Source organism: Pithys albifrons, chromosome 3, assembly GCF_047495875.1.
Source record: "Pithys albifrons albifrons isolate INPA30051 chromosome 3, PitAlb_v1, whole genome shotgun sequence".
In the NCBI taxonomy this organism is placed as follows: Eukaryota; Metazoa; Chordata; class Aves; order Passeriformes; family Thamnophilidae; genus Pithys; species Pithys albifrons.
The window spans coordinates 26,148,860-26,175,722 of NC_092460.1; the positions used below are offsets into that span (position 1 = coordinate 26,148,860).

At 39.3% G+C, this 26,863-nt stretch overlaps 2 protein-coding genes across 5 annotated transcripts in view; one reads left to right on the plus strand and one right to left on the minus strand.

Moving 5' to 3' along the window:
* SYCP3 (synaptonemal complex protein 3) lies at positions 1-13,218 on the plus strand. Of its 3 annotated transcripts, none has more exons than XM_071551082.1 (8): positions 1-289; positions 713-792; positions 3,329-3,475; positions 4,631-4,706; positions 5,700-5,734; positions 8,022-8,139; positions 9,160-9,259; positions 9,962-11,864. In XM_071551082.1, the coding sequence occupies exons 3-8, from the start codon at positions 3,346-3,348 to the stop codon at positions 10,190-10,192; spliced, it is 690 nt and encodes a 229-aa protein (XP_071407183.1). In that variant the 5' UTR covers positions 1-289; positions 713-792; positions 3,329-3,345; the 3' UTR covers positions 10,193-11,864. The 3 variants fall into 3 exon arrangements, with proteins under 3 accessions (XP_071407183.1, XP_071407184.1, XP_071407185.1); XM_071551083.1 differs by lacking the exon at positions 1-289 and adding an exon at positions 609-631; XM_071551084.1 differs by lacking the exons at positions 1-289; positions 713-792 and adding exons at positions 11,873-11,977; positions 12,111-13,218 and having other exon boundaries at positions 3,314-3,475; positions 9,962-10,060.
* CHPT1 (choline phosphotransferase 1) overlaps positions 11,454-26,863 on the minus strand; it is a 23,745-nt gene continuing 8,335 nt past the window's right edge. Inside the window, exons 2-9 of one of the 2 annotated variants that reach the window (XM_071551080.1) lie at positions 24,892-25,039; positions 23,714-23,855; positions 20,265-20,349; positions 18,579-18,710; positions 18,038-18,196; positions 16,058-16,183; positions 15,460-15,570; positions 11,454-12,190 (exon numbers count right to left, since the gene is read on the minus strand). In XM_071551080.1, the coding sequence (XP_071407181.1) occupies positions 12,146-12,190; positions 15,460-15,570; positions 16,058-16,183; positions 18,038-18,196; positions 18,579-18,710; positions 20,265-20,349; positions 23,714-23,855; positions 24,892-25,039 (948 nt within the window). In that variant the 3' untranslated portion in view covers positions 11,454-12,145. The remainder of the gene's footprint in view (positions 12,191-15,459; positions 15,571-16,057; positions 16,184-18,037; positions 18,197-18,578; positions 18,711-20,264; positions 20,350-23,713; positions 23,856-24,891; positions 25,040-26,863) is intronic. The other variant, XM_071551079.1, reaches the window with a different exon arrangement.

The following is a 26,863-nucleotide window of genomic DNA, read 5'->3' on the forward strand; positions in this document are numbered from 1 at the left end:
GAGAACACTGGAAATTGAAATGGTGCTAGGATTCTTCTTTAGATTCTGTACTTGGTTTTTGTAAGTAAAAACCAAAACACCTTCACTGGCTGGGGACAGAAAATGAGAACAGTACAAACGTAACACATGTGCTTTGCAAAATTAACCTGACAGATCCTTGCCTGTTTGCAACGATTTATGGAAAACCCATATGCTCTCACGCCCCAGCTACATACACCTGAATAACTTCTTAATCTGAAGGATTTTTGTTGTCTGAATGCTAAATTAAAGCCATTTTGGGCAAAACCAGGTAAGTGTGTAACGGGGTCAAGGCCGAGCGGGCAGGACGGGCCGCGCCCTTCTCGCCCTTCCCTTCCCGCCTTTTCCCGGGCGCGGGAGGCGCTGAGGCGGCCGCGCGTCCCGTCTGTGTCCCGCCCTGTCTGCCTTGTCCCGCCGCGTCCCGCATTGCCCCTTAGCCCTTCTCGTCCGGAGTAGCCGCGGGACAGGCGTGAGGGCTGCGAAGGGCCCGGAGGGGTCGGGGCGGGCGGGGGTCCCTCCCTGTGCGGCAGGAAGAGGGTGCGGGGCGGGCGCTGCCCTGGCGGGTCCCTCAGCGTGAGGCGGCTCCGGGCCCGAGTGCCCCTGCGGCTCTGAGGTGCGTCCCTGCCGTGAACAGCCTCATTTAGGAAATTCACTCAAGTACCGGTCTGTTTAATGTCTTTTTTTATTTGCGCAGGGTGAAAAAAAGAGGTGAGTTTCTCGAAAAAAAAAACAACCCAACGCAGCTGTGGATTGAAGATCTTCGAATCGGCCAAAGTAGGTACCCAGGATGGGGTGAGGGCTGCGCAGGGTTGCGAGGTGTGAGATGGTGTTACACCTGTGGGAAAATTCTCTTAAATTTAGAAGACGGCAATAACTTACGAAACGAAGTATAACAAAGAGGAAAGTTTTCTTTTCAGCACCCACTGAGTGCCTCAAACCACAGGGGGTCTGGAAGGACACCTCACATTCAAACTTCGTGCTTTTTGTAGTTTAGGAAGTCCTGCCCGTTTTCGTCAGATAATGCATATTCATCGGGTTGCTGGTCCTGCCGTAAGAGGTGTCTTCTCCAAAGGGAGAGGGAGTGTCATCTCCTTTACTGGTTGTGAAGAATCCCCCACACTGGATGAAGGGTCTCCTTTGTTCACAGAGACCACCACGTATCAAAGAGGCCTCTGTGCACAGGGACCTCTGCATGTTTATTCTAAGTACTTGGTATTTTCCCTCCCCCATCAGAAAAGGCCCTCGGTGCCAGGTCCTGACACTACCTGGGACCTTAAAATCTTCACGGCACACCTATAAATTTCCAATAAAATCACAGCAATATAAAAAGAAACCCTAAATAAAGGAAAGAGATCCTATTCTAACTCAACTAATCTTGCTTGTAATAAGATCATGTTATTTTATTTCTCACATGCCTGTGGGTGGGATTGGGGAGTTCTGCACAGAGCAAAGTGTCTGTATGGCAGATAAAATATGTGTGTGCTGTCCAAGACTGAAGTGCTCGGGCAGATGCCACATCACTGCTTTCCTGACCTCATGCCTTCAACAATCATAGTAATCCAAAAGCAGGTTGAGTCTTGAAAATTTTCTCTCATTTGAGGATAATTTTAATGCAAAGGCTTTTGATTTTCTAGTTAATAATTTAAGGATGTTTTGCTTTTGTTTCCCAAGACACTTACAAGGTCTAAAAATCTTCCTACTACATAGAGAAGCATCAACCTCTGAAAAAGCTGCACATTAAAAAAGTGTTCCTTAGCTTAGTGTGGTCATGTTATATAGATGCATGTAATATATGTTCAGAGCCATGGACAAATAATTAAAAAAACAAACCAGAAATAGGAAACTCAGGTGTGTGAGAGAGCTGTTCATGACTGGGGGACTTCACAGTCCTGGAAATTCAAAAGATCTTTACTGGAGTTCCCAGTTTCAGTGCATGAACTTGATTTTCAGATCTACCTGTGCCTTGGCTTGTAGAAAACCTCCTATACTTCTAACTGTGTAGAATTGTGTCTAGAATGAGAAGTTACATTACAGAATGCAGAGGTATAATAGCTATAAAGAAAGATAATTCAGAACCTGAAAGTTGCCCAGGACTTTTAAAAATGGCGTAAGAATTTGTGTATGTCTCTAGTGTGGGATGATTTGTAGAATTACAATGTTCTTTATGGTTTATCATTTCTGTATTTTGTAAAATCGAATATTGGCATAGCTTTTGGGGACTCCAGTACTGGATATAGAATCATAGAATCATAGAATCGATTGGGTTGGAAAAGACCTCCAAGATCATCAAGTCCAACCCTTGGTCCAACTCCAGTCCATTTACCAGATCATGGCACTCAGTGCCACATCCAATCTCAGTTTAAAAACCTCCAGGGATGGGGAATCCACCCCTCTCTGGGCAGCCCATTCCAATGCCTGATTACTCTCTCTCTAAAGAATTTTTTTCTGATATCCAACTTAAATTTCCCCTGGCAGAGCTTGCGCCCATCGTGCCCCCTTGTCCTATTGCTGAGTGCCTGGGAGAAGAGACCAACCCCCACCTGGCCAGAACTTCCCTTCAGGTAGTTCTAGACAGTGCTGAGGTCACCTCTGAGCCTCCTCTTCTCCAGGCTAAACAACCCCAGCTCCCTCAGCCTCTCCCCATAGGGCTTGTGCTCCAGTCCCTTCACCAGCCTTGTTGCTCTTCTCTGGACCCGCTCCAGCTCCTCAATATCCTTTCTGAACTGAGGGGCCCAGAACTGAACACAGTACTCAAGGTGTGGCCTCACCAATGCAGAGTACAGGGGAAGGATCACTGCCCTGGTCCTGCTGGCCACTCTAGTTTTGATACAGGCCAGGATCCCATTGGCCTTCTTGGCCACCTGGGCACACTGCTGGCTCATGCTGAGCTTCCTGTCAATTAGTACTCCAAGGTCCCTTTCTGCCTGGCTGCTCTCCAGCCACTCTGTGCCCAGCCTGGAGCGCTGCAGGGGGTTGGGGTGGCCAAAGTGCAGGACAAAATGTGTAATAAACACAGAAGCTGAGCAGGTGGGCATCGTAAGAAAATGGATAATTTACTTCCTTTTTTTTCAGCAGAATCAAGTATGTTCCTACTAGGCCTGGTATTTTTTTTATCCTGTTGTTAAAACACCAGTGTTGGGTAATGCTGTTGAATACCTCAAAACGAAAACAGTTCCACTGCTTGCATATCCTGACAGGTGGAGACTGTTACAGAGTTATTCATAACAGGTCCCCAGGTAGGCATGAAAACATGTTTATCTTCAAACTATTGTGAGCAAAGTCATGTAACAAATACAATACACTGTTTCAGGAGGAAAAGATCTGATTATGGCACCATCAGGGAGAAAGCATGGAGGAAAAGCTGGTAAACCAGCACCAGAAGGACAGACTTTCCCTGCCTTTGACTTCGAGGAGGATAGAAAGGAACTGAGCGGATCAGAGGAAGACATTAGAGAAGGTGCTTTTATGACTCTCCTAGCACGTTTTTAAAACATGAAGTTTACCACATTTTGGGCTATGAATAGAAAGCATGACACTTGTGTGTCAGCCAGTCTGAGCAACCATGGTTCATAATGCTTGAGACAACCAGCTGCAGAATTTTATAGCATAGAGTATAATTTATACTGTATAATTTGGATTGGTAAGAGGAGAGAACCCAGTAGAACAGCTGTGTATAGTGCACTAGCATGTCTTGAAATTACAGGTGGAGTCTTCAATAGAGCAGAATGTTGTTACATGATTATGATACCTTATTTTATTGCCATATCCTTCTGTCACCTGGCTGCACAGAGCACTGTGAGAGCAGGACAGAGCAGCAAGAGCTCTGCCTGCTTGGATGGAGTGCTGAGTCTGGTAAGGTAGTTGAAGTCTGCAGTACTTCAGAAAGAATCTAAACCAAATGAAAGAAAGGAAGAAGAAGAGAAAGTTTGAGGCTAAATCAGATGAGGGATTCTTGTTTAAATTTGAGGGAGTGTCATAAAGAAGTGGACTTTGATTAAAAAAACAGTTCTCATTCATCACATGATAGTTTTTTGTGAAGTTTGATGTACCTCCACTTCTGAATTTTTGTCTTTCAGCAATTATCTCTTTAATTCTCTTTATTTCTCTTTAATTCCTCCCCTTCATTTATTTAGACTAAATTCCTGTCTCACTTCTCCCTGGCATTAACAGAAATCCAACATCCAAGGATTTTTTTTATATAAATATCTATTTGTGGTTTTCCTTTTAAAGGTTAGATAGAATTTCAGTACTTATTTTACAGTAAAATTCTAACCTATTTGGCTTTCTTGATTTTTATGTTATTTTTACCTTTTGGGTGACCGTTACATTGTGAGTAATGGTGAAGTGGTGGACAGAGAAAGCAAAAGTGGTTCAGACCAATGTAGAGGAACTCAAGGCAGCGCCAGCTTAAATCTGGCCTTGCAGAATAATTCAACATCCACCTGTCAACTCCAGCCTCACAGTTTGAGGAGCTGCCTGTGTTATTGATGGGAACTGAGACCAGGAGACATGATCAGAGAAATGGCATTCCAGAAAAGTATTTACACATTTAATAAACAACCCCCACAAAATACAAGATATTTTTGTAAATATTTCTGTAATTTTTCTAAAGGTGACACACCTGTAATGGACAAGCATGGAAAGAAGAGACCTTTGGTGGCTGCTCATGTGGTTCCGGATGATGTGGGGTAAGGTTAAGTGGAGGTTTTTCACAACAATAAGCAAGTAGATACCAATTTCAGTTATTCACTGTGCTTATTTTGCTTTGTTTGTTTTTGGTTTGGTTACTATTGCATTCAAAAATCAGGTGACATATGAACATCAAGATAATACAGTAGTTGTAGGTAAAAAAAGAGAATGTAACATTTTAAAATTAGTAATTCTGCAGTTTCTTTGTAGATATTTTTGAACATGCATAAAAATTTGATATATTTGATTGAGTTCTTAAAATTTTTGCTTCTTTTAAAAAATACTTGTTTTATCCTAAATTGTTGATAATTTTATTAAATTTCATTCATTTTTCCCCTCTGATTTTAGTTGCTTGAAAATATTGCTAGTACTTTGAATGATCCAAATATTGCATGAAAAATTCTTTATACAGATAAATCTTACAAAAATTAATATTTGTGGGCAGTGTGAATGTATTAAGAGTGTATGCTGGGATAGTTTTGTAGCAGATTATAACTGTTGAGTTGAAGATACTGCTTTTACTGTGTTGTGCCACTCCCTTACACACTGGTGGTACCACCTTAAAGGTGCTGTAAAGACAATCCTGGTAATATTTGTCTGGGATTTTTCTTACTGTGCCAGTCATACCCTCTGAGATGAATTTGTTTCATTTGGTGTTCCAGATACCCTTTGTGTTTTTGTATAAACAATAATCATTTTTATTTACTGAATGCCCTAACTCTGGACCCTTTAAATGACAAATAGTGCCTTTTTACTGGGGAGTAAGTTAATAGTCTGTAGGGTTTTTTTAATAAAAGGAAATTATTCTGAAAAAGAGACCTCTCACAGAAGGACAAAAGGAGTATAATTATTTTATCTCATAGAGCAATAGCAGCTCTGTGGCTGCTTACAAGTAATAGACACATGAATAAAATTAGTTTTAAGCATATATAATAGTGTTTACTCTAAAGTCAGAAAAGGGGTAAATAAAAATTTTAAAAACTATTTTGTAGGAGTGAAGTACAGAATATGCTGGAAAGGTTTGGAGGTAAGTACATTTACATTCTAATAAATTCCAAAAAGAAAAAAATGCAGAATTGGCAGTAATTCCTTGCCATAAAATAACTTTCAAGACTTACATAAAATGACCAGTCTTTGTAGCATTTTTCAGCATTTCTGAATAAAGTCAGTTTTGAGGAAAAAAGGTTATATCTAAGTAGAGCAAAAGGAAAGAAGGGAATAACTGCACATAAAGTGAGTTGCAAGTATTAATGTAGGTAATTACAAAGGGAAAGATGCATGATTGCTTTTGATAATTCCAATTTGAAGATGAAGTTTAAGAGGTAGTGAATATATTGTAGAGAAAAGGGACAACATGAGTTAACTCTTCTTACTCAATGTTTTGTTACACTGATATAGAGGACACTGGGAATTGCAAGACCTGAGTGAGAAATAAGTAAATGTGAATAAAAGCAGCAAAGTAGAACAAATGGTTCTAATTCTAGACAAGCAATTTTGGAAGTAAACTTCAGTTGCAATAAATGAGAGAGTAGTCTGTACTCAGCCCCTTTGGAAATCTAGAGAATAGGAATGGGCAGATGAAAGAATTTCAGCAGTCAGGAAGGGTGTGTGTTTATAGAAGAGCCAAATAACGAGGGTAAATAATGCCACTCATCTAGTGGTGAAAGATCTGTGTGTGTCACTTAGTAGGATTTAGTATAGTCACAATCAGATCCTCAGCTTTACTTGACTTACCGCCTGAATTCTAGATAGTTGACAGGTTAGAGAAAAATCACTTTTCACTTGTGAAGAATGTATCACAGTGTAAGAACACATCAAAATGCTGTGGAAGGAAGGGAAACCATCTTAATCTCAGTATTCCATACTCAGTGGCTGATTAATACTTTCATTGTATGTAATAAAAAAAGCTGTACAGAGTCGTTACTTGCATGTCAATCTTAGGGAGTTAATGCATGAATTAAGACTTTTTGCTGTCAAAAAATTACATATTTTGTATTACATAATAGAATACTATTGTAGGCCTGGTAATTTAGATAAGAGGAGGATGTTAAAAAGTTATGATTGCTCGTAATTTAAGACTTAAAACAGGAGGGAAAGGAAGGATGGAAGGAAGGAAAATTAATGGATCAGAGAGAGGATGCTGTCTGAACAAAACAGTAGGTTTGGCATTAGCAGGGGCAGATGCCTTAGCAAATGAAAGAGATTTGACAGGTGTTTCCTGAAGTCTGTAGGGAGAAGGAAAACAAATTACTGTAATAACCTTAACCTGAGACTTGTTAAACTCCAAATATAAATTAAAGTGAAACAAACACACTAACTTATATTAACTTTAATACAAAATAGTACTGTCTCTATTAAGTATGAAAACTAGTTTGTTTTTCATTCACTGTGTTCACAGTGATGGTAACAACATGCTACTTTTAATTTGTTTCTGAAATCCAAGTGGTTTGAGTCTTATTCTGAAACAGGTGTGGTTTTCCTAGGAAAAAATAATTTTAAAGTGTCAGCATAACTAAATTTCTTGAAGGTCTGGAAACTCTTGAACTGGCACCACAGCCATGCAGCTAAACTAATGAAGATTTTCATGATATTAACTGAAGTATCATTGGATACTAGAGAAAAGAGCAAGATGTTTGTACTCAGTCAGGTTTGTGCAAGGTATCTCTAGCTTTGAATAGAGAATTTCCAGACTGTGAGATGCCCAATACAACCGTGACTGTGCAGTGTGAATTGACTGAATGGAGCTTCCAGTGTTCCAGGAATGAATGTGTAGTTACTGCATGGGTGATACGTTAGAAGTGCATGTTGGACCATAATAATCAGTAGGGGAGCACATGATGACTGTGTGGAAGGGTCCCATCCAAGTGTACAGAATGGAAGCCCTGCAGCTGCCCTGAGTTCAAACCACTGGAATTCCAGCTCACTGTGTGTGTGTGTCTGCCCGCCCAAAGCCAGGCTGATGCTGAACCCACCATGGGCCTGACAGATCAAAGAGGCCACAGTGGAGTCACATCCCAGTAGGTTCTGTTTGGTCTGGCGTCTGAGAGAGGCGGGACTTGAAGGCGATGCTACACTTGTGGGGCTGGGCAATGAGCAGCTCCAGCCCCAGAGGTTGGCTGGGGCATATGAGGGGCTATGGGAAGCAGCATCACACCAGTGCCAACAGCAGGTTGAGGGACACACCCAGATCACACCGGCTTCTTTCTGTTAGAACACACCTCATCTGCTTCTCCAAAGTGTAACTCATCAGCATTTTTAATAAATGGCATAATGTATCCACTATGCTTAATTTCTAAATATTCTTTGACTTTTAGCTGACATTAACAAGGCTCTCTTAGCTAAGAGGAAAAGATTAGAAATGTACACAAAAGCCTCACTCAAAACCAGTAACCAGAAGATTGAACACGTTTGGAAAACGCAGCAGGAGCAAAGGTAACATTTACCCTGGGTGTTCAAACCTGTGGAAACAGATTCCTGTCATGTCACAGCATGGATGGTGGTCCATCTTCTTGCAATTAAATAGCAAGTGCTGTATCTACTAGTTAAGTATCATCTGTTCAGTGCCTCTGCTGCCTCCAGTTATGTCCACTTCACTGAACTGACAGTTTAGCATATTCTCTTTGAGTAAAGATTCGGAATTCTGAGAGCAAGGTATGCTAAAGAGCTGATTTTATCTTTATGAAAATGACCTGTGATGTTATTTTTGTCTTTTTAAAATAATGTGGGGTTTTTTTCCACTTTGGAATTTTCTGTTTCTACTTGAAAACTGAAAAATGTTCAGTAAAACTTTAATACTAGTTTAAGAAAGAAAATAATTTTCACTCTACGTAACATTCCTCTCCCTTACAACACATTTAATTATTACATCTGATACTACAGGTAGAGCAAACTGAAAAATTATACAGCTAAAAACAGAAAGCAATACTTAAAACTGTCTTGGTGGTGTTCTACATATATATGTATATATATACATATGAAACTTGTATAGGCAAAATTTAAATTTACATAGAGAAACTTAGAGCATCATGAACTAATGAATGAGGCAATCAACTTTGCATTATAAACCCCTTGTGTTACAACAAAGATGTGTAGCTGGGTTAGAAGGACATAGTAAATCTCAGAAAACCTGACACTGTTTGGAAGAAAAGTTGTTACAATTTCTTTTTAACCCGAGTTTCTTATGTGAGTGCTGTGTCTTTATATGTGTGTGTGTGTGTATATATATATATATATATATGTATGTATAAAAATATACAAATAATATCCACATTCAAGCAAAGTGTGTATGTGTGTTCAGTTTTTCAAAACACACAGTGTCCAATTAGGGTCAGATGTCAAAATAGCCTGTTTCTTTATGTCAGATTTCATTCAACTCCATGTGTATGTTGAACCTTAGCTTTCCTTATAATTCTTTGTAGCATTTGTCATACTTACTGATATGTCTGTTTACAGGCAGAAGCTCAATCATGAATTCTCCCAGCAGTTCCTGAGTTTATTTCAGCAATGGGATGCAGATGTGCAAAAAGCAGAGGAGCAGGAAGAAAAACTAGCGGTGGGTTTTCGGCATGGCATGGGTTTCACTGTTATTTTCACAAGGAGGGAATACTGTTGCTTAGATACTCAAGAAATGTAAAAACACTTTATTTGGGTTAAACAAATATATGACTGTTTAAGTTGTGGAAAGAGGGGTGCATTTTTAAACTTTATTGCAAATTTATAAATGGCACTAAGTGATGCCCTAGGCCAGCACATGGCTTGAGAAAAGCCAAGACCACTTATGGAGAAGAAAGATGTTGTTTCTGTGCATCCATAGGGTTCAGGGAACACAGGAATAAAGGAAAGTAGTTGTCTTGTTGCATGCATTGCTTAAAAATATGCCTCTGCATAATAAATGTAAGAGAATTCAATTTGAATGGGGATAAGAGCTATATATTGGAATCTAATAAAGTGATGTTGCTGTATTTCTACTTCCAACACATTTGGAAGTTTTGCTTTTTCCCAGGCAGCACATTGAAGCATTGGAGCAGCACACTGAGGAACTGGTGGGGGATAGCAATCATAGGATTTTACAGGGATAATTCAGGTTGGAGGGGACTCAACGCTTAATCCAGCCTCTAGTTATTAAGAGCAAGGGTAACTCTCTGGGCAGAGATCTACAAGGCACAAATTTCAAGTGAAGGCAAAGTTTCCAATTCTGAAAAATGACACTGGTGTGCAACTAATGCAATACATGTTCCTTTTGTTTCTGCTTCAGAATATGCTTCGTCAGCAACAAAAAGTTTTTCAACAGACAAGAATAGTACAAAGTCAGAGACTGAAAACCATTAAGCAACTTTATGAGCAATTTTTAAAGGTAAATTATTTTCTTGGAAGGCAGCTGATCCTTATCACTCAAGAAAGCTGTATTAATTCAGATTTTGTAATAGTTTGGTATATTTTTAGCAAGCAAAAAAAATTAACTGCACAAAAATTTTACTTTGGTTGAAATAAAAGTTTTCCCCCCGTCATTTTACTCTAAGAAGAAAACACATTATTCCCAGAATTTCCTTCCCCCACACTTTTCTAAGGTATTTGAAATTTAAACATTGAGGAAAATGAAAATACCCTAAATGATTGGTTTTGCAATGAATGCACAGGCACAGCACCATAGAATCCCTTGAAGGGCTGAGGTTGGAAGGGACATCTCGTCTTGCCAGCAGGTGGTAGAGGAGGGCGGGCTACCCAGAGTTGATAGCTCAGGACTTACCTCCAGATGGCCTGACTGTCTCCAAGGATGGGGATCCACAGTCTCTTGGGGCAGCCTGTGCCAGTGCTCAGTCATCCTCACAATGCAAGTATTTCTTGATGCTCAGAGAGAACCTCCTGCTTTTAGTTTGTGTCTACTGTTCCTGGTCCTGTCACTGGGCACCTCAAGAGAATGACTCCATCTTCCTTGCATCCCCCCTTTCAGGCACTATGTGTGTACAGAGAAGATCCTCCCTAATGTTCCCTTTTCCAGGCTGCAGTCCCATCTCTCTCAAGCCTTGCTCACATGAGAAACACTTCTGTCCCTTAATCATCTTCATGACTCTTTGTTGAGCTCTACCCTGTATGTACATGTCCCTCTTGCACTGAGAATCTGGAACTGGACACAGCACTCCAGGTGTGGCCTCAGCATTGCCAAGTAGAGTGGAAAGATCACCTCCCTTGATCTGCTGGCAACACTTTTCCTAATGCAGCCTAGGAGACCATTGGTCACCTTGCTGCAAGGGTACATTGCTGGTTCCTGTTCTATCTGGTGTCCCCCAGAAACCTCAGGTTCTTTTCTGCCAAGCTGCTTTCCAGCTGTATGGCCCCCAGTAAGGGGGTGGATTCAAGTCTGTAAGTTTCTGACGAAATTTAATTTCTGTTCAAGTAATTTCCTAACTGGTCCCATTTTGAAATTTCAGTTAGTTAGGATAAGCTTGGTGTTTGGTTTTGGTGGGGGTTTTTTTCAAGATTGGTAGTTTAGGAAAATAAATCTGAAAATAGAGCAACTCTTAGATTAAGATAGACAAAATTCATAGAGGATATTACAGAAGCATTAATAAATAAAAACTGTTCCAAAAGGTCAAAAATATTTTCATCAAAGACGAAAACCTGAAGGTCAAGTATTACTTTAGTTTTTCTCCTCAAAGATCAAAAGGAAGAATTCAAGCCTCAAAAAAGCTTAAGTAGATACAAGTTAAAGAAAATGCAGCTAGACACAGAAACAGAGGTAGACGTAATTGTATGTACAAAAGGCAAGATAACCAGTGAGTTTTATTTGGAGAGAAGTGTGCAAAGAAGTGTAATGGATTTTGCAGTCCTTACTTCAAGTCCCTCAAGATTGTCGTAATATTGACCCCCCAGCATTCCTGACAGATGTCTGTTCAAATTCTTCCTGTAGTATGTTGAATAACTAGCTGAGACCTCACAGAAGCTGACTGGAGGGTACCATTTCCTTCACAGGGTCTGTATTATTTAAATAGGAATGTAAAGCATGAAGTCCTGTATGATTCTTATGTCAAGTTTGTGACAAAACAAATCATTTATCAGTGATAACTCAAAATTAAATTGTAGTAGGAATATTGAATGGCTTGCTTGCTTGCTTTACATTAACCCTTTGACCCTGAGGAGTTCTGAATTAAGATTATCCTTAACTCAGAGCATGAACGAGCTGGAGAAGAGCAATGAAAATCTCCTTGCTGGTGCTCAAAATGAGCTTCGCAAAGAAATGGCTATGTTGCAGAAAAAGATTATGATGGACACTGTAAGTATCAGATCAGAAGTTAGTTAAATGCAAAAACAGAACATTCTATTAAAAGTCATTTGACATTCATTTAATTCAAATGAATCATATTGATGCAGCATTTGTTCGGTATTATCTCCTTTTCTTGTCACAGCAACAGCAGGAGATGGCAACTGTGCGCAAGTCTCTTCAGTCCATGTTATTCTGACGGCTCAGTGGAGAAACAAGTTGTACCTGAGTAACATGACACAAGTAATAGGCATTAGCCATAGAGAAGGGTGTTAAGATTTAAATGTTTCACAGTTCCTATTAAAGGCTTTCATGGATTGTTCTAATCTTGTGTCTGATAATGTTGTAAGAACTTATATTAGTAAATTTATTACTGGGGGGGCAGTATAGGTTCCAAAGCATTTGCTGTCTGTCCAATTAATTTTTAACTACCTAATATTCACTTTGAATAGCACTGGACTGTTAAAACCGTTTCCCTTTTTCTAATGCCAAATTGTAACAATAGGCAGAATTAATGAGAAATGCATTAGCCAGATTTTACATATTAGATTTAGGGCTTTAGTTAAATTGTGCAAAGAGAAGCATTTTTCACAAGCTGCAGGTTTCCATAGTTTCAGCATTTAGTCGGCTGACATATCAGCAGTTACAAGTTCAGAGTGTATGACATAGCTCGTGTAAGATTATTTAATGATGTGTATTATAACATATTAAAGTAAATTTTGTCACTGTTTTGTTATGCTAGGCATTGTATTATCTTTCTATTAGTAAGATATTAATGAACTGCTGTAATTTGTCTAGAAAATGCTGGGGGTTTTTCAGTTGAATGGTGAGCTTTTTATGTATTAGCTCCAGTAAGCATAATTAAACATTATGCATTTTGGGGTATATACTTCTTGTAGAGCCACTAGAAGAAATCTACCTCATTTATGTAGTACAAGCTGTTACAAGCCTTTGAGGTGGAATATTATTTTTTGCAATTCCAAATGACTAACCACTTAGGGAGCCCTAAATTTTAAGGGTAAAGCATTTATCTTTCATGTATCTCATTACAGTAAATATAAATTAAACAATTGGCTTAATGTGCATGCAGTTTGTTTCCACAGAAAACCATTACACCTGAATATCCACTTTCACAAGTTAGACAGTTGCTAACACATTTAATCCTTTAATACAACAGTAGATGAAACAAAAACCATCCACACACTCACGCGCACAAATGTGATGTTTTCGTAACAACATATTTCAAAACCATATTCTTCTCCTCAGCTTACTAGCATTTTTAGTTCAGAAGCAAGTCATTTGATGGTTCTTCAGCTCTGGAAGTCAGATTAGAGATGCCTAACTTGCAGAAACTTAAGCTATTAGCTACCAGTACAAGCTACCAGTATGGAACTCCTTGTTCTGCCTCTGCTGGGACTCAGGTAAGGAGCAGCTGTGAAAGTTAGAGTGCTGCAGTGATGCAGGAGGCAATATCGGCCAATTTTTAACTGCTGCTGAGTCTCAGCCCCCTAAAGACAATTAGAGGATGCTATGAAATAGTTAACAGGTTTTGCTTCCCATCTTCAATAGGAAGTTATTTGTTAGTATTACCTCGTTTCTGGTTTTATTTGTTAGTATTGACTCATGTTTCTGTTTTTTGACTGATGGCTGTATTAGTTTCCTATCATCCACATACCTCAGTCATATCCTTAAAATTACTTATACCTGCTATGACATGACACAGTTTTGACCATTGTGGGAAACCATATCATCTCACTCTAAAGAAGGTGCCTGTGGTGTCTTTTCATCAGGTGGTTATTTTTTTACAGTATTCAGCCAAACCAAAATGGTCTTTTTTACCATCTTCTCTTCTATTTGCCCATGGCCTGGGTTCAGTTAAATACATGGGCAGATGCTCTGTCTTTCCCAGCCTCAAAAAGGAGCGTAGGATTCATTCAGAATTGATATTAGTCACTTAGAGATTTAGTCCTTTTGCAGTAACTGTTACAGTTATCCCTCAAGAGCATCAGTATATTCTTCTTAGGCTGGAGTGTGGTAGATGCTACTTTATTCCCTCCAGATCAGCAGACAATACACCACTATTAAAGTTCCTTGAACGCTTCAGGAAGTCTTTTTGAATTAATGTGCAGCTTGAAAGCTGCAGGGGTAGTATTTTTAAAACAAACCACAGCAATTCTCTATTGAACAGTTCAGGAAGGATTTCATGAACTCGGAGCTCAGGTACATACCTGTATGAGCAACTGAAGCAGTAATGGACACCTACATTCAACAGCTTTTTACATGAATCATATTCAAATAGTACCTCTTTAAAGGAGCTTACACGTGTAGGGGTTTGTGTGCAAGTCACAATTTCTTCATAAGGATAATAAGCTGCCTTTCTCTAATGAAAGCAGCCCTGTAGTTAGGCACATGTTAGCCAGTGGGGCTGTTCTTAAAGAGACAGGCTGACAGTGGGCCGGACTTTCTGTTTTTACATTATGGTTCAGTTTTGTGCAGTTTTGTTTGGATAAAGTACAGTGGTAGCTACAAGACAATTAGACCAATTATAAGGTAGATAAACACAGAGATGGCAAAAACACTACAGAGGGAAATACACATGGGTGGGTTGCATTGCTAGAGCTGCGGTCATTTATCAATGAACTTTGTCCATCACTTGGATAGTTTCACAGATAGACACCAGGGTAGCTTATAGGTAAAGTGAGTGTCCTTGAATTACACAGCTACCTGTAGGCCAGATAATGATGAAGTGTAATGAGACAAACCTTGTTTTGACTACAAAACCAGAAACTTGCCTTGAAAGAAAGTACAAGCTACAGCTTTATGTGGTAGCAGTAGGTGACGTATTTAGATACTAGAGAACATATGAATCCTAAAGGCACTCATAACAGTACTTTGAAGTAGAAGATAATTTTCCTGAGCTGATAATTTTCCTCCATCTACTGAGCCAGCAGCTTGTTCCTTAGAAACACCATAAGACAGATTGATTGGTTTTACCTCATGGCTGCCTCATTTTACCAGTCTTTATAATGCACTACTATATTCATTGGTACATCTGACTACCACTTCAGAACAGTTCCAAGACAAGTTTAGAAACTAATACTACAATATTAGTCACTAGGTCTAGGGAAAGGTGAAATTCCTCTTCAAATTCTGGTTGGTAGCACCTTGGTTTGCAGCCTACATTCACCAGAAGTACAAAATTAGGACTGCCTAACAGGAAATGGCAACATTTCCACATGTGGTATTAGTGGTCTGAAACACAGGGAAGTACATCCTGGTTCACAAGTGCGGATCACAATAGCACCTGCAGAACTCTTATCTGCTAATTCTAACATCTGGTAACGTCTGGAATACGATGAACTTTCTCATAAGTCTGTTTTCTTCAAAAGCTTAATCTGTCTTCCCAAAAACAGAGAGGCTGCTTCATTCAGCATTCCCCTAACTGTTTCTTCTCTCGTCCTTGACTTATTTAATCAGTCATTATGGTTTTGAACCTGTTCAGGAGCTTGATGAGATGAAATTCTGAAGACATGTATATGAAGATGAGCAGCAATCTGTAGGCACACACCAGTGGCATATCTCAGCATATCAAACAAGGATATGAACTTCAAAAGAACAAAACAGAACAGGTTAAAAAAAATCCAATTTTTTTCCTCAATTGTCCCTACTATAAATGTTATACTTCAATCAGGATCTATCCACGTGGCAAGTGTAACAATCATAGCTACAGAGTGGTCTAGTTTAGGAAAAAAGCCCCAAAACACAACAAAACCACCACAAAACCCGAAAACCCAAACAGCACTTAAAAAGTCTGATAAACAAAGGTTAATCTGTAGTTCACAGAACAACTTTGAAAACCCACTAGGACTAAAGAATAATTACAAGAGAAATTTGTACATTTACTTTCACATCTCTCTTCCAAGGACAGAAAGCCAGGGAGCTCCCAAAATGCATGTTTACATGGTACCCTGGCACTCCCTCCACAGCAACAGCTGAAATGTGAGCAAGTCAGAAATGGCAGAGCAGAACTGGAGGACAATTCTCAATCCCTACCTTTAACTATTGTCCAAATTAGAAGTATAAAACACTTACCAGTGCTACCCATAGAACAATATATTCATCAATGAAACTGTTGAAATACTGGTTCAAAAACAGAAGTCCTGGCCCAATAAATGCAGAGTCCTGAAGGCAGATTTCACTTTTTGTCATATGAGCCACCTATGTAAAAGAAAACCAAAACAACTGGCATGACCTCCTTGCCCAGCAGTGCTCTCTTGTAAGTTACATCTGTACCACCATTTCAGCTGCCTGCAGGCGTCCCCCACTTACATTTTCCAGCATTGTATTCGAAGGCTGAGACTATGCAAAGGTATCACTGAAAACAAGTACTATCCACTTGAAAAGTTGTTTTCAAGTCTAACTTGAACATTTTGGCCTTTCCTAGCCAAAAGCTAAGTAGGAAGCAGGCTTTTCCTCAGGTGACAGGATTTGTTCTCACTGTTTCGTAAAGATAGTGATGTATGCACAGAGACACTTTACAGACTGACCAAGACAACATTATTGGGAGTAAAGAGAAGAAATATCTTCTGCACACACACCCCTTGTTCCTTTCATACTTAGCATTCTTAGAGATAACTTGAGCTCACGTTTAACTAAGAGGCAGAAGAAACGTTCTTTGTAAAAACTTGGAGACCTAATAAAAGGCATATGAAGAGTCCATACCCAAAGCTTAAAACTGTCTAAGTGCCAAGTTGGCTATAAAAAAAATCCCCGTCATTCCTTACTTCCTTGCTTGTGGTTACTCAGCAAGTATAAATAAAGTATCAAGAGGTTCCAGTGAATAAAGTGGTCTCTTAAGCATAAGAACATATCATGTTCAAGTCTTTGCTGAACAGCAAAAACTCACAGACAAACCACAAACACAACCAGGAGACAGAAGCTGCACTGGCAAAGGCTTCCATGCTAAGCCAGCCAAGGATGCATCTGTCCTGCTAACAGGATCTGCTGCAGGGAGCAATTTCTGGTGTACATCTGGAGTGATGTGCAAGAGCAGCCCTGCAGGGTTTGCAGCCATGGAGTAGCTCTGGCACACCCACAAAAACTGCACCAATCTCAGCTCACGTCTCCAGGGGGCCTACACCAGGTCCCACCCTCAGTTTTTATTGCGGTTGTCTCACTCCAGAGTGTCTGAAGGACAAGACTTCCTGAAATAGTATCACAAGACTGAGTGCTAAACCCACAAAATCCTCTCCCCACTACCTTTACAGATTTGCCTCTGGAGCAGTTTGTCCTTAAAGCTACACCTAAGGCATCAAGGGAAAACACAGTTTGCTCAGAAACATCCATGACATACACACAGGCATCACTGCTGACTACAGGGACTCAGGGCTCCTTGGAGTAAGTGAGGAATGAGCAAGGCAGTTCATCTGTTTCACAGAACAGATGAACTGCCTCAGATTCAATCTTAAGGCTCAGTATTCTTACCAGCATTCTCTCTCTTGGACAGGTAGTAGCTCACTAGGTGAACACCTGTTTAGCAAGAACTTCTGTCAAATACCTCTTTTCTAGTGTTTGAAAAATGTCATGCTGGGAGCAAAAAAATGAGCTGGCTGGATTATTGTTATTAGCAAATATGTAGTAAGGCAGATTTTTATTTTTTTAATCTGTTGATAAGGTTTCTCCATATAAAAAAGATAAAGACAGTAAAGTTTATCTCCTCATTTTAATGAATAAAATAAATTCCTATTTCAGATAATTAAATCAGAAGTCACAGCACTATTAGTAAGGCTGGAGGAACCAGAGTTAGGATATTAAAGACAGACAGTGTATTTCTAGGAGTAAGTTAAACAGAATTGAAAGTTCTAACCAATACATTCAACAGTGGGGATGCATTTGCATCAGTGTCATATATAATCTCTCTGCAGGACCATGAGTCTAGTTGATCATAATGACACTGGTAATATGGTGGCAGAGCGGAATGGGAAAATGGCACAGTGCCTGCTGATCCAGCAAGCATTAAGCCAAGAATTAGTTTCGTTTTGGGAGGTTTAGGACAGGAACAAAAATCCTTACCACCAACTTCTGTGAGATTTTGGCATTCACAAACCCAAATGTTAAGACATACAGGCAAGCATGTTTTTCAAACAGCTGAGTTGAAGATTTTTTATAAATCATAATGGCCAGTGTGATAAGTAGTCCAATGTGCAGGCCTGGTGAAAGAACGCTTGTTCCCTGAAATATAAATTAACAGAAAATTTGTCTTAGACTTCAGTCACACAGTAAGGTCCAGATTTTATATATACTGCAAATCCCATTAAACAAAATCAGAGTTGCCAAAGCTCACAAAGTCCATTAGCATTATGCCACTGCTATTAGTATCCTTCGCAGTGACCACTAATCAATTTTATAAGTAAATTCATTGCTGGTTCCCAAGACAGCAGAAATCCAGTAACAGGCAGTGAGAAGGTAGGTAAGTCTTTGCTTTAGCCATTCAACACTCACATACCTGTTTGCTTAAATGCTTAAACAAATTAAACCCTTAAGATCATCTGAAATGCAATAAATTATGGGCATAATTTATTCAAACTTCCTTCATATTTTTAGAGCAACTTACTGCTATTGTAGATCCATTCTTTCCAACCCCTCCACCAAAGATGACACGGAAGTAATTGAAACAAGAAAGTGCTGTTCCACACAGGATGCCAATAACTGTAAAAAACTTCAGTTCTAAGCCCACCAAAGGGACCTTAGCAGAACACAAAAAGAACAAAACAAAAAACCCAAAATGAAACAAGAGAAAGATATTAAGAGGTTAAGCATAACATCTTTTTGTAAAAAGTGATTAAAGAAGTCACTCATACCCACTAAACAAATGTTTTATTTGAATTCCTGCTTTTCCAGGAACGAGCTCAGAAGACAATGTTTGGAATTTGTTTCCTTACTAAGGAAACAACAAATATCTTTTGTAATGTTTAAACTCGACTTTTGAGTACTTAAGTTCTGGTTCTTGAGATTCAGCTGTGTTACTATGTTCTTCAAGCATTTTTACCACACAAGCAAAAACTTAACACAGACTATTGCATCACCCGGCTGTGGGAAGGGGAAGGAGGACAGCTCCTATTTCACTGGGTAACAACACTGAACCACAGGAAACACAAACACCATCTGCCTGCTGTGTGTTTTGGTACGTTATTTGTATGCTGTATCTTTAAAGCATATCATAAGACTATCATGAATAGTCTCCAGATACAAATTTTAATTAAACAGTTACCTTTTGGATTCAATTGCAGTTTCAAGGAAACTTCCAAAGGCAGCAGAGGATTAAAAAAAGAAGTAGCAATAAATTGAAACAATTGACTATATTTTTGGATATATAGTGTTTTGAGATACAGCATAACTACAACAGATTTTAATAGTGAAGAAAAAAATCAATCATAATTAAAGTCTAATGCACCCACTTTATATTTCAACATGAAAATAAGCTTTTTGAAAACAGAAAAAAACATCTTGCAATATGGAGAAAGGAAAATCTTTAGCTAAACATTTCTTAAATTGCTGAGTAAACTTACAAATTTATTTTAATTTCTTGGTGGTTTAGATTTAAGCTAATTTGTGTTGGTTATCAATAGTATGGAGTGGTTTAAGCTCTTCCTTGTGGTGTAACCAAGAAGAATTATAAATTTCTGAGAAAAGACCCTAGAAAGGATGAAGATCTTAAGTTTCGTATAATTTTGATGCTGTCCACTAAAGTGCATCTTTAAAGATCAGAATAAAAGAGATGAAAAACAATTCTTTATATACAGATATTTACATTTATGTGGCTGTGACAACTGTTAAAAATCAGTACATCTGCATCAACACAAAAATATGGACTAACCAAAATCCCCCAACTTCATCCCATGGTTTCATTAGATTAAAGCATTACATCCTTAAATTTTAAAACAGATCATTTAACTGAATAGAAATGTATGTCTTACAATAAAATATACAAAATACATAAAATCAAAACAAAAACTATTTGCTAAAGTGCAGAGTGTTAGTTCCAGATCAGAAGTTTCTATGTGGCAGATGGGGTCCTATTTCCTCTATGCAGCTCTAAATTGTGCATAGGAAGTCACACCATTATATCCAAGTTAATCACAACATCAAAGTAACATATATCCAAACAATAAGTTAAAACATTAGACAACTAGTAGGTGTTGATGGTACTTGCACAGGACAGCTTCAAATACCACAGGAACTGTGAACACTTACAGGAACTGAATACTCCCCAAGAACTCTGAACACTTAACACACTTACCTTATAGTCCCACACTGCTGGTCCTCCAAATGCTGATATCAAGAGCAGCATTGTTATGGCTATCTGAACTTCAGTCACATCAATTCTATGCAGGGGTAAAAAAAAGATTAGTTAAAGAAAAGGACTTTTTGCTCTAAGTGTAAAATGTTGGGGGGAGGGGGGGAGAATAAAACCCCAGTAAATGTACTTCAAATTACATCAATGTACATAGAATATTACTTTCCTTGACTGACAAAGGTAATCCTTATGGAGACACACATCTCTGGCTAACATTTAAAACTAAAACCATACTCCTTATCTGGAGCAAGCTACATATGATTTTAAGAGGGGGAAAATATTTAATCAATACATTGTTAACTATCTGACAATTCTGTACAAATTTTCAGACTTGTTGATAGGTAAGTATTAAAGTTTAAGGCAAGCTCATAGGTAAATGCAATCAAGACATTTTCATTAAAAGCACAGCATATAAAAGCAGAGACTGTAAAGAGCAGGCTGGGACAGATGGTATTTCTTTATGCCATTATATCATAAAAGCTTGACAGATACAGCCTGCAGAACATAGGGGAGGACTCAGTGGACAGCTAAGCATCTGTCCTGTTTCTGAGGACATGTCATCTTGCTTTTTCTTCATAAAAGCTGTTTTTAAAAAGGTGGCCTTGCATGTCCTATCAAGTCCAGACTCTGTATTCCACCTTTTTTTTCCTCAGACAATTTTTTATTACTGTATTTAATTCTGAAATGTTTTGAGAATTCTTATACAAAGAAGTTATGCAGAGGCTCAAGAAAAAAAACCCTCAACCCTTCTAATAAAGCTTTTCAATAAATAGTAATTAGAAAAATTAAAATTGTGCACATCAACGATATCTTTTAAGGTATTGGGTACCTGATCTTCATAATGAAGTTACCAGCAAACACTGACAATGAATGTTCAAGATACAAGATTCCTTTTTGCTGTCTTGAGGGATTATGACTGAAGTCGACATGTATTGTTACTTGCTTAGCATGTGAACTGTTTGCACAAGAAACTGTACTTTTAAAGGGAGACAGCAATCAACTCTTGGCTAATAGAAAATATTTATCTGAACTTGATAATCACAGTAACATTAAACTCTTTTCTTTCATCAGAAAGATGACGATAAAATATGCTAAATTTTATCACATTCTTCTGACTCTTAGTCTTAGAAGAGCCAAAGTTTGAACTTCAGCTGGGTGATAAGCTGAGGTGCTTGTCACCAATTAATGCTGTTAGAATGGCGAGTCCTTGTCCTCCTACACCATTGCATTCCCTCAGTTTTACCAGCTGTTGGACTCTAGGGTGAGCCAGTTCAGCTTGCCAGTCTAGTGTAGGCTTTTCATCTTCTGCCCATTTCATGAACTGGCCTGAATTCAATGGACAGACTGTCGTGGGCCAGTGGTGCTCTTCTCTCTCTGCCAGGGATGAAGTGTTACATCTACCCAGTCACTGCTGAACGTCTTGGTTACGTCATGCAAAAGTATCTGTGGGCAAGTGCAAGTGTTCAGAGGTTGCACTCTGCACTATTAACACCTAGATTTCTAATCTGTATTGCCTTTGTTGTTGCTGGTGGTGGGAAGAGGCTTGAACTTGAATCATTATATGTGCCAGAGTTTAATACTTAATTTTGCAGTGGCTCAGACACTGTGCGGTATTCCACATAACCTGACAATGTAACAGTATTCAGCTCTCTGATCCTTCCTGGACATCAGCACTAGGAATCTCTGCTCTGTGATTTGATTTTTAAAATCAAGCCAGGAACAGCATCAGTGAAAGCTTCCAGACATGTTATTATGTATTATCATATTTGGAACACTATACTAATGCCTTCTTCATTTAGACTCGCACCTCTGTGGTTAAGAGAAACAAAATTGTGAGCCTTGAAAACACCTGTGACTGTTTTCACTGAACAATAATAAGTTATCTTGGAGAACAGTTGTGTCTGTTTAACTTCAAACGGTAACCATGGAACACTAGGCTATTCTGAACTGTTTGTACTATGCACTATCACTACGTTTAGGCAGAAGTGACCAAGTTTTTAATGAAGAAACTTTTATATGGTATAGGAGTCTCAGTGCCTTGCTGATGTGTGGAAACGATTGTCACACTTCATGCAAGAACGAAAGGCACAGAAAAGCAATCAGGTCTGCAAAATGACAGGGCTCATGGCACAGTCCATCTCCCTTCAGTGTGGCCCCCAGTGTCCTGTATGGGAAAGATCCTATTTCAGCCAACACTCTAAAGCATCTATTTTTCTTTACAGCACAAGATGTCCTTTAAAAATGTAAGATGTTGCAGGCAGGCAGAAGAATTACAGTTTGTGGTAAAATGCAATATCAGCAAAAAAAAAAGAGCCCTTAGCAATATCACAGCCATTCCTGCATTTGATACAGACATCAAAGAGTATGCAAGGATAGTTGGTCACCACCCTGTGTGCCCAGTGATGCTCAGAGTTGCTAAGGTGCTTCTCACAGGTCACAGCTAAGCAGGACTATGAACAGATGACAGCAAGTGACTGGGATTAGCTGAAGGACAGCCTTCATTTATCACTTATTTCCAATTTTGCTGCCGTAGAAGCCTCTGATCTTGTCCTCATTTAAAGTGCAGCTCATTGCTTAGAACAGCAAAAGGCCATGGCAAGGCACCACCACAGCTGCAGGAGGGTGCACCAATCCCCACACTGCTAGCAGTTAAATTGAAATCGTATCTTCTACATCAATGTCACGACTTCTCCTCCTACGCTGCAGTGAAACAGCCGAAATTTCTATCTAGTCATGAACAGCATCACAGCACTCTGTGACTGAAGAACTGTGACCTAACACAAACCCCAAAGGACATCAAAGCCAGTATGAGCCAGAATAAAAGCAAGGCCCCCACATAAATGTGGGGTCATTCTTCAAGCATTGCCATAGCTCTGTGGAGCTCCTTGCTGAAGGATGCAGAGTTTGTTCCAAGGAAGATTGAAGATGTCTATGAAAGGAAGATCCATTAGAAGGGGCATTTCTCTAAAAATGAATGTGCTTCAGTCCCTTGGGGCTGAAACTGTTCTGTGACTGGGAGATTACAAAGGGAGGTACTGCAGATGTGTTGCTCTGTCCCTACTCCTACACAGAGCACTTGTCTCCAGTGTAAACAAGACCTCTCTGGCCTGAACCTGCATGCAGCTTGTACGGGTTCTGAGAAAAATCTGCAGACAGAAGAGCCAAATGCATGCAAACAAAGCATATACAGCTAAAATCAGTTTCTATAAGAACAAGTCCTCAGTATGATCCAGTTTAAAGCTCTTGCCAGGTAAAACACAAGTCTGCTGGAGTGGAAGGGAGAAGAGAAAGAAGGTGAGAGAAAGAGAAAGCCAGGAGCAAACCAAGAAACTGAAATCAAGTAGATAGTCTCAGACATTAAGCCACAGGTATTTCTAAAGATACCTACTTACTTTCCAAACCTTAGTATGCCTGACACATATGTCTGCCAGTGAGCAGAATAGAACATGAACAGTCCCACAAAACAACAGAAAAACAACCAGTCAGGATTTGTTCCCAGTCGGATTGCTATGCAGGATCCTAGGACAACAAAAACTGAAAAGCAGAAATAAACATGTTAGTTATATACCCCCTTTGCTTGAAATTAAGAGAAATTAAAAAATCGCAAGGCACTTTACATCACTCTAGCACAGTAATGCTATGACTGATACTTTACTGAGTAGATAACCTTGCTCACCTCAGGGGCAGTTCTGGCAGGAGCGACCCAAACACAGCACTCCTTTTCTGCCAAGCAAGGGACACGCCTTTTAGCCTAGACGGGCTTCTCCCTTCTTCTGGCCTTGTCATCAGGTTCTCTCTGCAACACTGATAACTTCAGCTGAAGGGCCCAGCTCAGAGAGACTGGCAGGGCACTTCTCTGGGAAGTGGGGCATAAAGAACGTACTAACTCCCAAGGCAACTGGTTTCAGTCATTAAGCTTTATAGAAGACATTGGCCGGACCAGCAGCTAAGTTATGGAAAGTGAGATTGAGCAAGGCTTGCTTTTTAAGGACTCACAACTTTTTAAAAACTCATTCTTCTAAGTAATGTACATTTTCCTTCTCCTAAGTGCCAGGCTGGATGCCCTGTTACCAAACTGGTATTTTGTCACCTCACTCCGTAAGTGGAATCCTTAGTTCCACATGCCATAATCAGTCTTTTAGGTCCTTAAAATACCATATTAGGCATCACCTGTACCCCACTTGAAAACACAGGCTATACATAGCAAAGAATCTTTAGGCATGCTCTTATGGAGAACTCTTATGGAGTTCTTTGTTCACCATCTAGGTATTCCAAGAACACTGTACATGAAGGTGCAGTTAGACCAGAATGCATCTCACCCGACTTCTGAAATATCCCCTTTGATACTGGACAGGAGTGCAAAGGTCAGAGGCAAACTTGGCTGCACTGACCAGGAGATGGTGAAGTTATCCTAAAAGATGGGAATATGCTGATCCTGCTCTGAGCAGGGGTTTGAACAAGGTGATCTCCAGAGATCCTTTCCAACTTCAACAAATCTGTGATTAATCAGCTCCTTTTGAAAACCGGTAACTTTTACAAACTAGGATGGATAATAGTAGGTTAAGGCTACCTGTGGAAATAGAGTCGCAACCATGATCAAAGAGTTCTCCTAGAGGAGAAGTGCTATTTGTTCTTCTGGCTTGCTTCCCATCAATGGCATCCAAAGACTGGTAGATAAAAAGTCCCACTGCACCCAGAATGTATGCCCAAGAAGGTGCCTGAAAGAGAGTCATATAAAAGGTCACTAGGTAGTTCCCAGTTTCTTAGTTGACAATCTGTATCATTAAAGGTAAAAAATGTTCAGCACAAAAGAATACTATATTGTGCTACTTGTTACTTAATTAACAGGCAAACCAAACACCTTGTACTAATTTCTATGTGAACTGTAGTAACTACTATAATGAACTACTCCAGATACACCGGTGGAACACAGATCCCTCTATTTATTTAAAGAAACACAACTTTAGCTTTTCTTCTGCATCAACCGACTTATTTTTCTATCTTAAAACCGCAGTATTTCTATAATTATTTGCATTCTTTGTGCTGAAAAATGTTATAAAAATAAGATGAATATTTTAAAAAGTAGTGGCAAAGCACTTACTAAAGCTCTGTGTTTTATATGATAGACACTTAGATTATTTGCCAGATATAAAGATATAACACAGAGATATGAAAGCCCATCACATTTTTTACTAAATAAAGACTTCAGCCTCTAGGGAAAGATAGTTTTTCCCCCATAGAAAAACTGACTACATAGGCACTTTGGACAGGGTTTAGAGAAGTCAGTTGTTAAATATGAAGGAGCAACTATCTACTTACTATACAGTATCAGAGTTTCAAAATGAGCTGTGACTTAGTTACATTAACACCAGACTTAGGTTCAAAGGAACTGTTCTGCAGTCGTTCCTTTCAAAAGCATTATTTTCATATGCACAGTCAGTATGGCTTTGTCGAGGAATTAGGTTGTGCTAAAAATTACTTAAAACACCTATTGAACAAAGCACAGGTAACATTTTTGCCTCAAATAGTGTCCCAGCAGTATCCTTAGCAATTAAAGCATCGTTCATGAAACGAGAGTCAAAGTCAAGTATAAATGCTGGAAATGCACCTTGCAGGTTAAACAAGTGAATGTCCACAGTGCTGAATCCTTTCCCACTCCCAGGTAAGGGGCAGCTGCTGTGGAGCTACACCCCTGCAATTCCTCTCCTGCAGCACACATTGACCAACATGATTACATGTATTCCCTAAGCCCAGTCAGTAAAGGCTATTAAGCAGATTTAGACAACAGATCAGACCTCACTGATATTACTGTGAAGTGCCACAAGGGTGATCTGCAGCACTCTATGAGGCGTCCTTGCTGCTGCAACACACTTCTACTGGTTATGAAAAGACTGAGATCTATCGAAACTTGTCACCCTAATCCCTGGATTTGGGCAAGTAAACCAGACCACACCAGGCAGTTCTGTACAGGACACCACTGGTGTTTTGGTTGCATTAGGTTCCCTCCTTTTGCAACCATGTACCTCTAACTGAAATAGATTTTAGCTTGCTTTAAAGTTATCAGGTTGTCCATATCACAGATGAAAACAGACTGTGTCCAGTGCTAAATGTGCTAGCCAAATTCATTAGCCACTCTGCATGTGTGGGGCACATCACCAATTTAAATCGAATACCAGAGCATGGGCAGTTTCTCAGCTTGATCGTTTCCATTGTTGAAACACTCAGCAACAGAAGGCTGTTCTAGCACAACGTTTGTATCACTAGCCACAGTGCTGTGTGCCACATGCATAGTATCAGTACAATCCTTTTAAATGCAAGCTCCATGAAAGACAGCCTCAATTCTAACCAGAACAGAAGGTTTGCATGTTGGTCACTGTAGTCAATTTATGACAGTTTTCACAATCCACAGAACCTGACACAAGAATTTTTGTTCAAGGTAACACTGTCTACATTTATCTTACTGCAAAACAAACGTAATACATTAAATGTAAAAATAAACAAGTAAGTCAGCTTTAACTCAAACTTCCCTTTTAGGTGTTTTT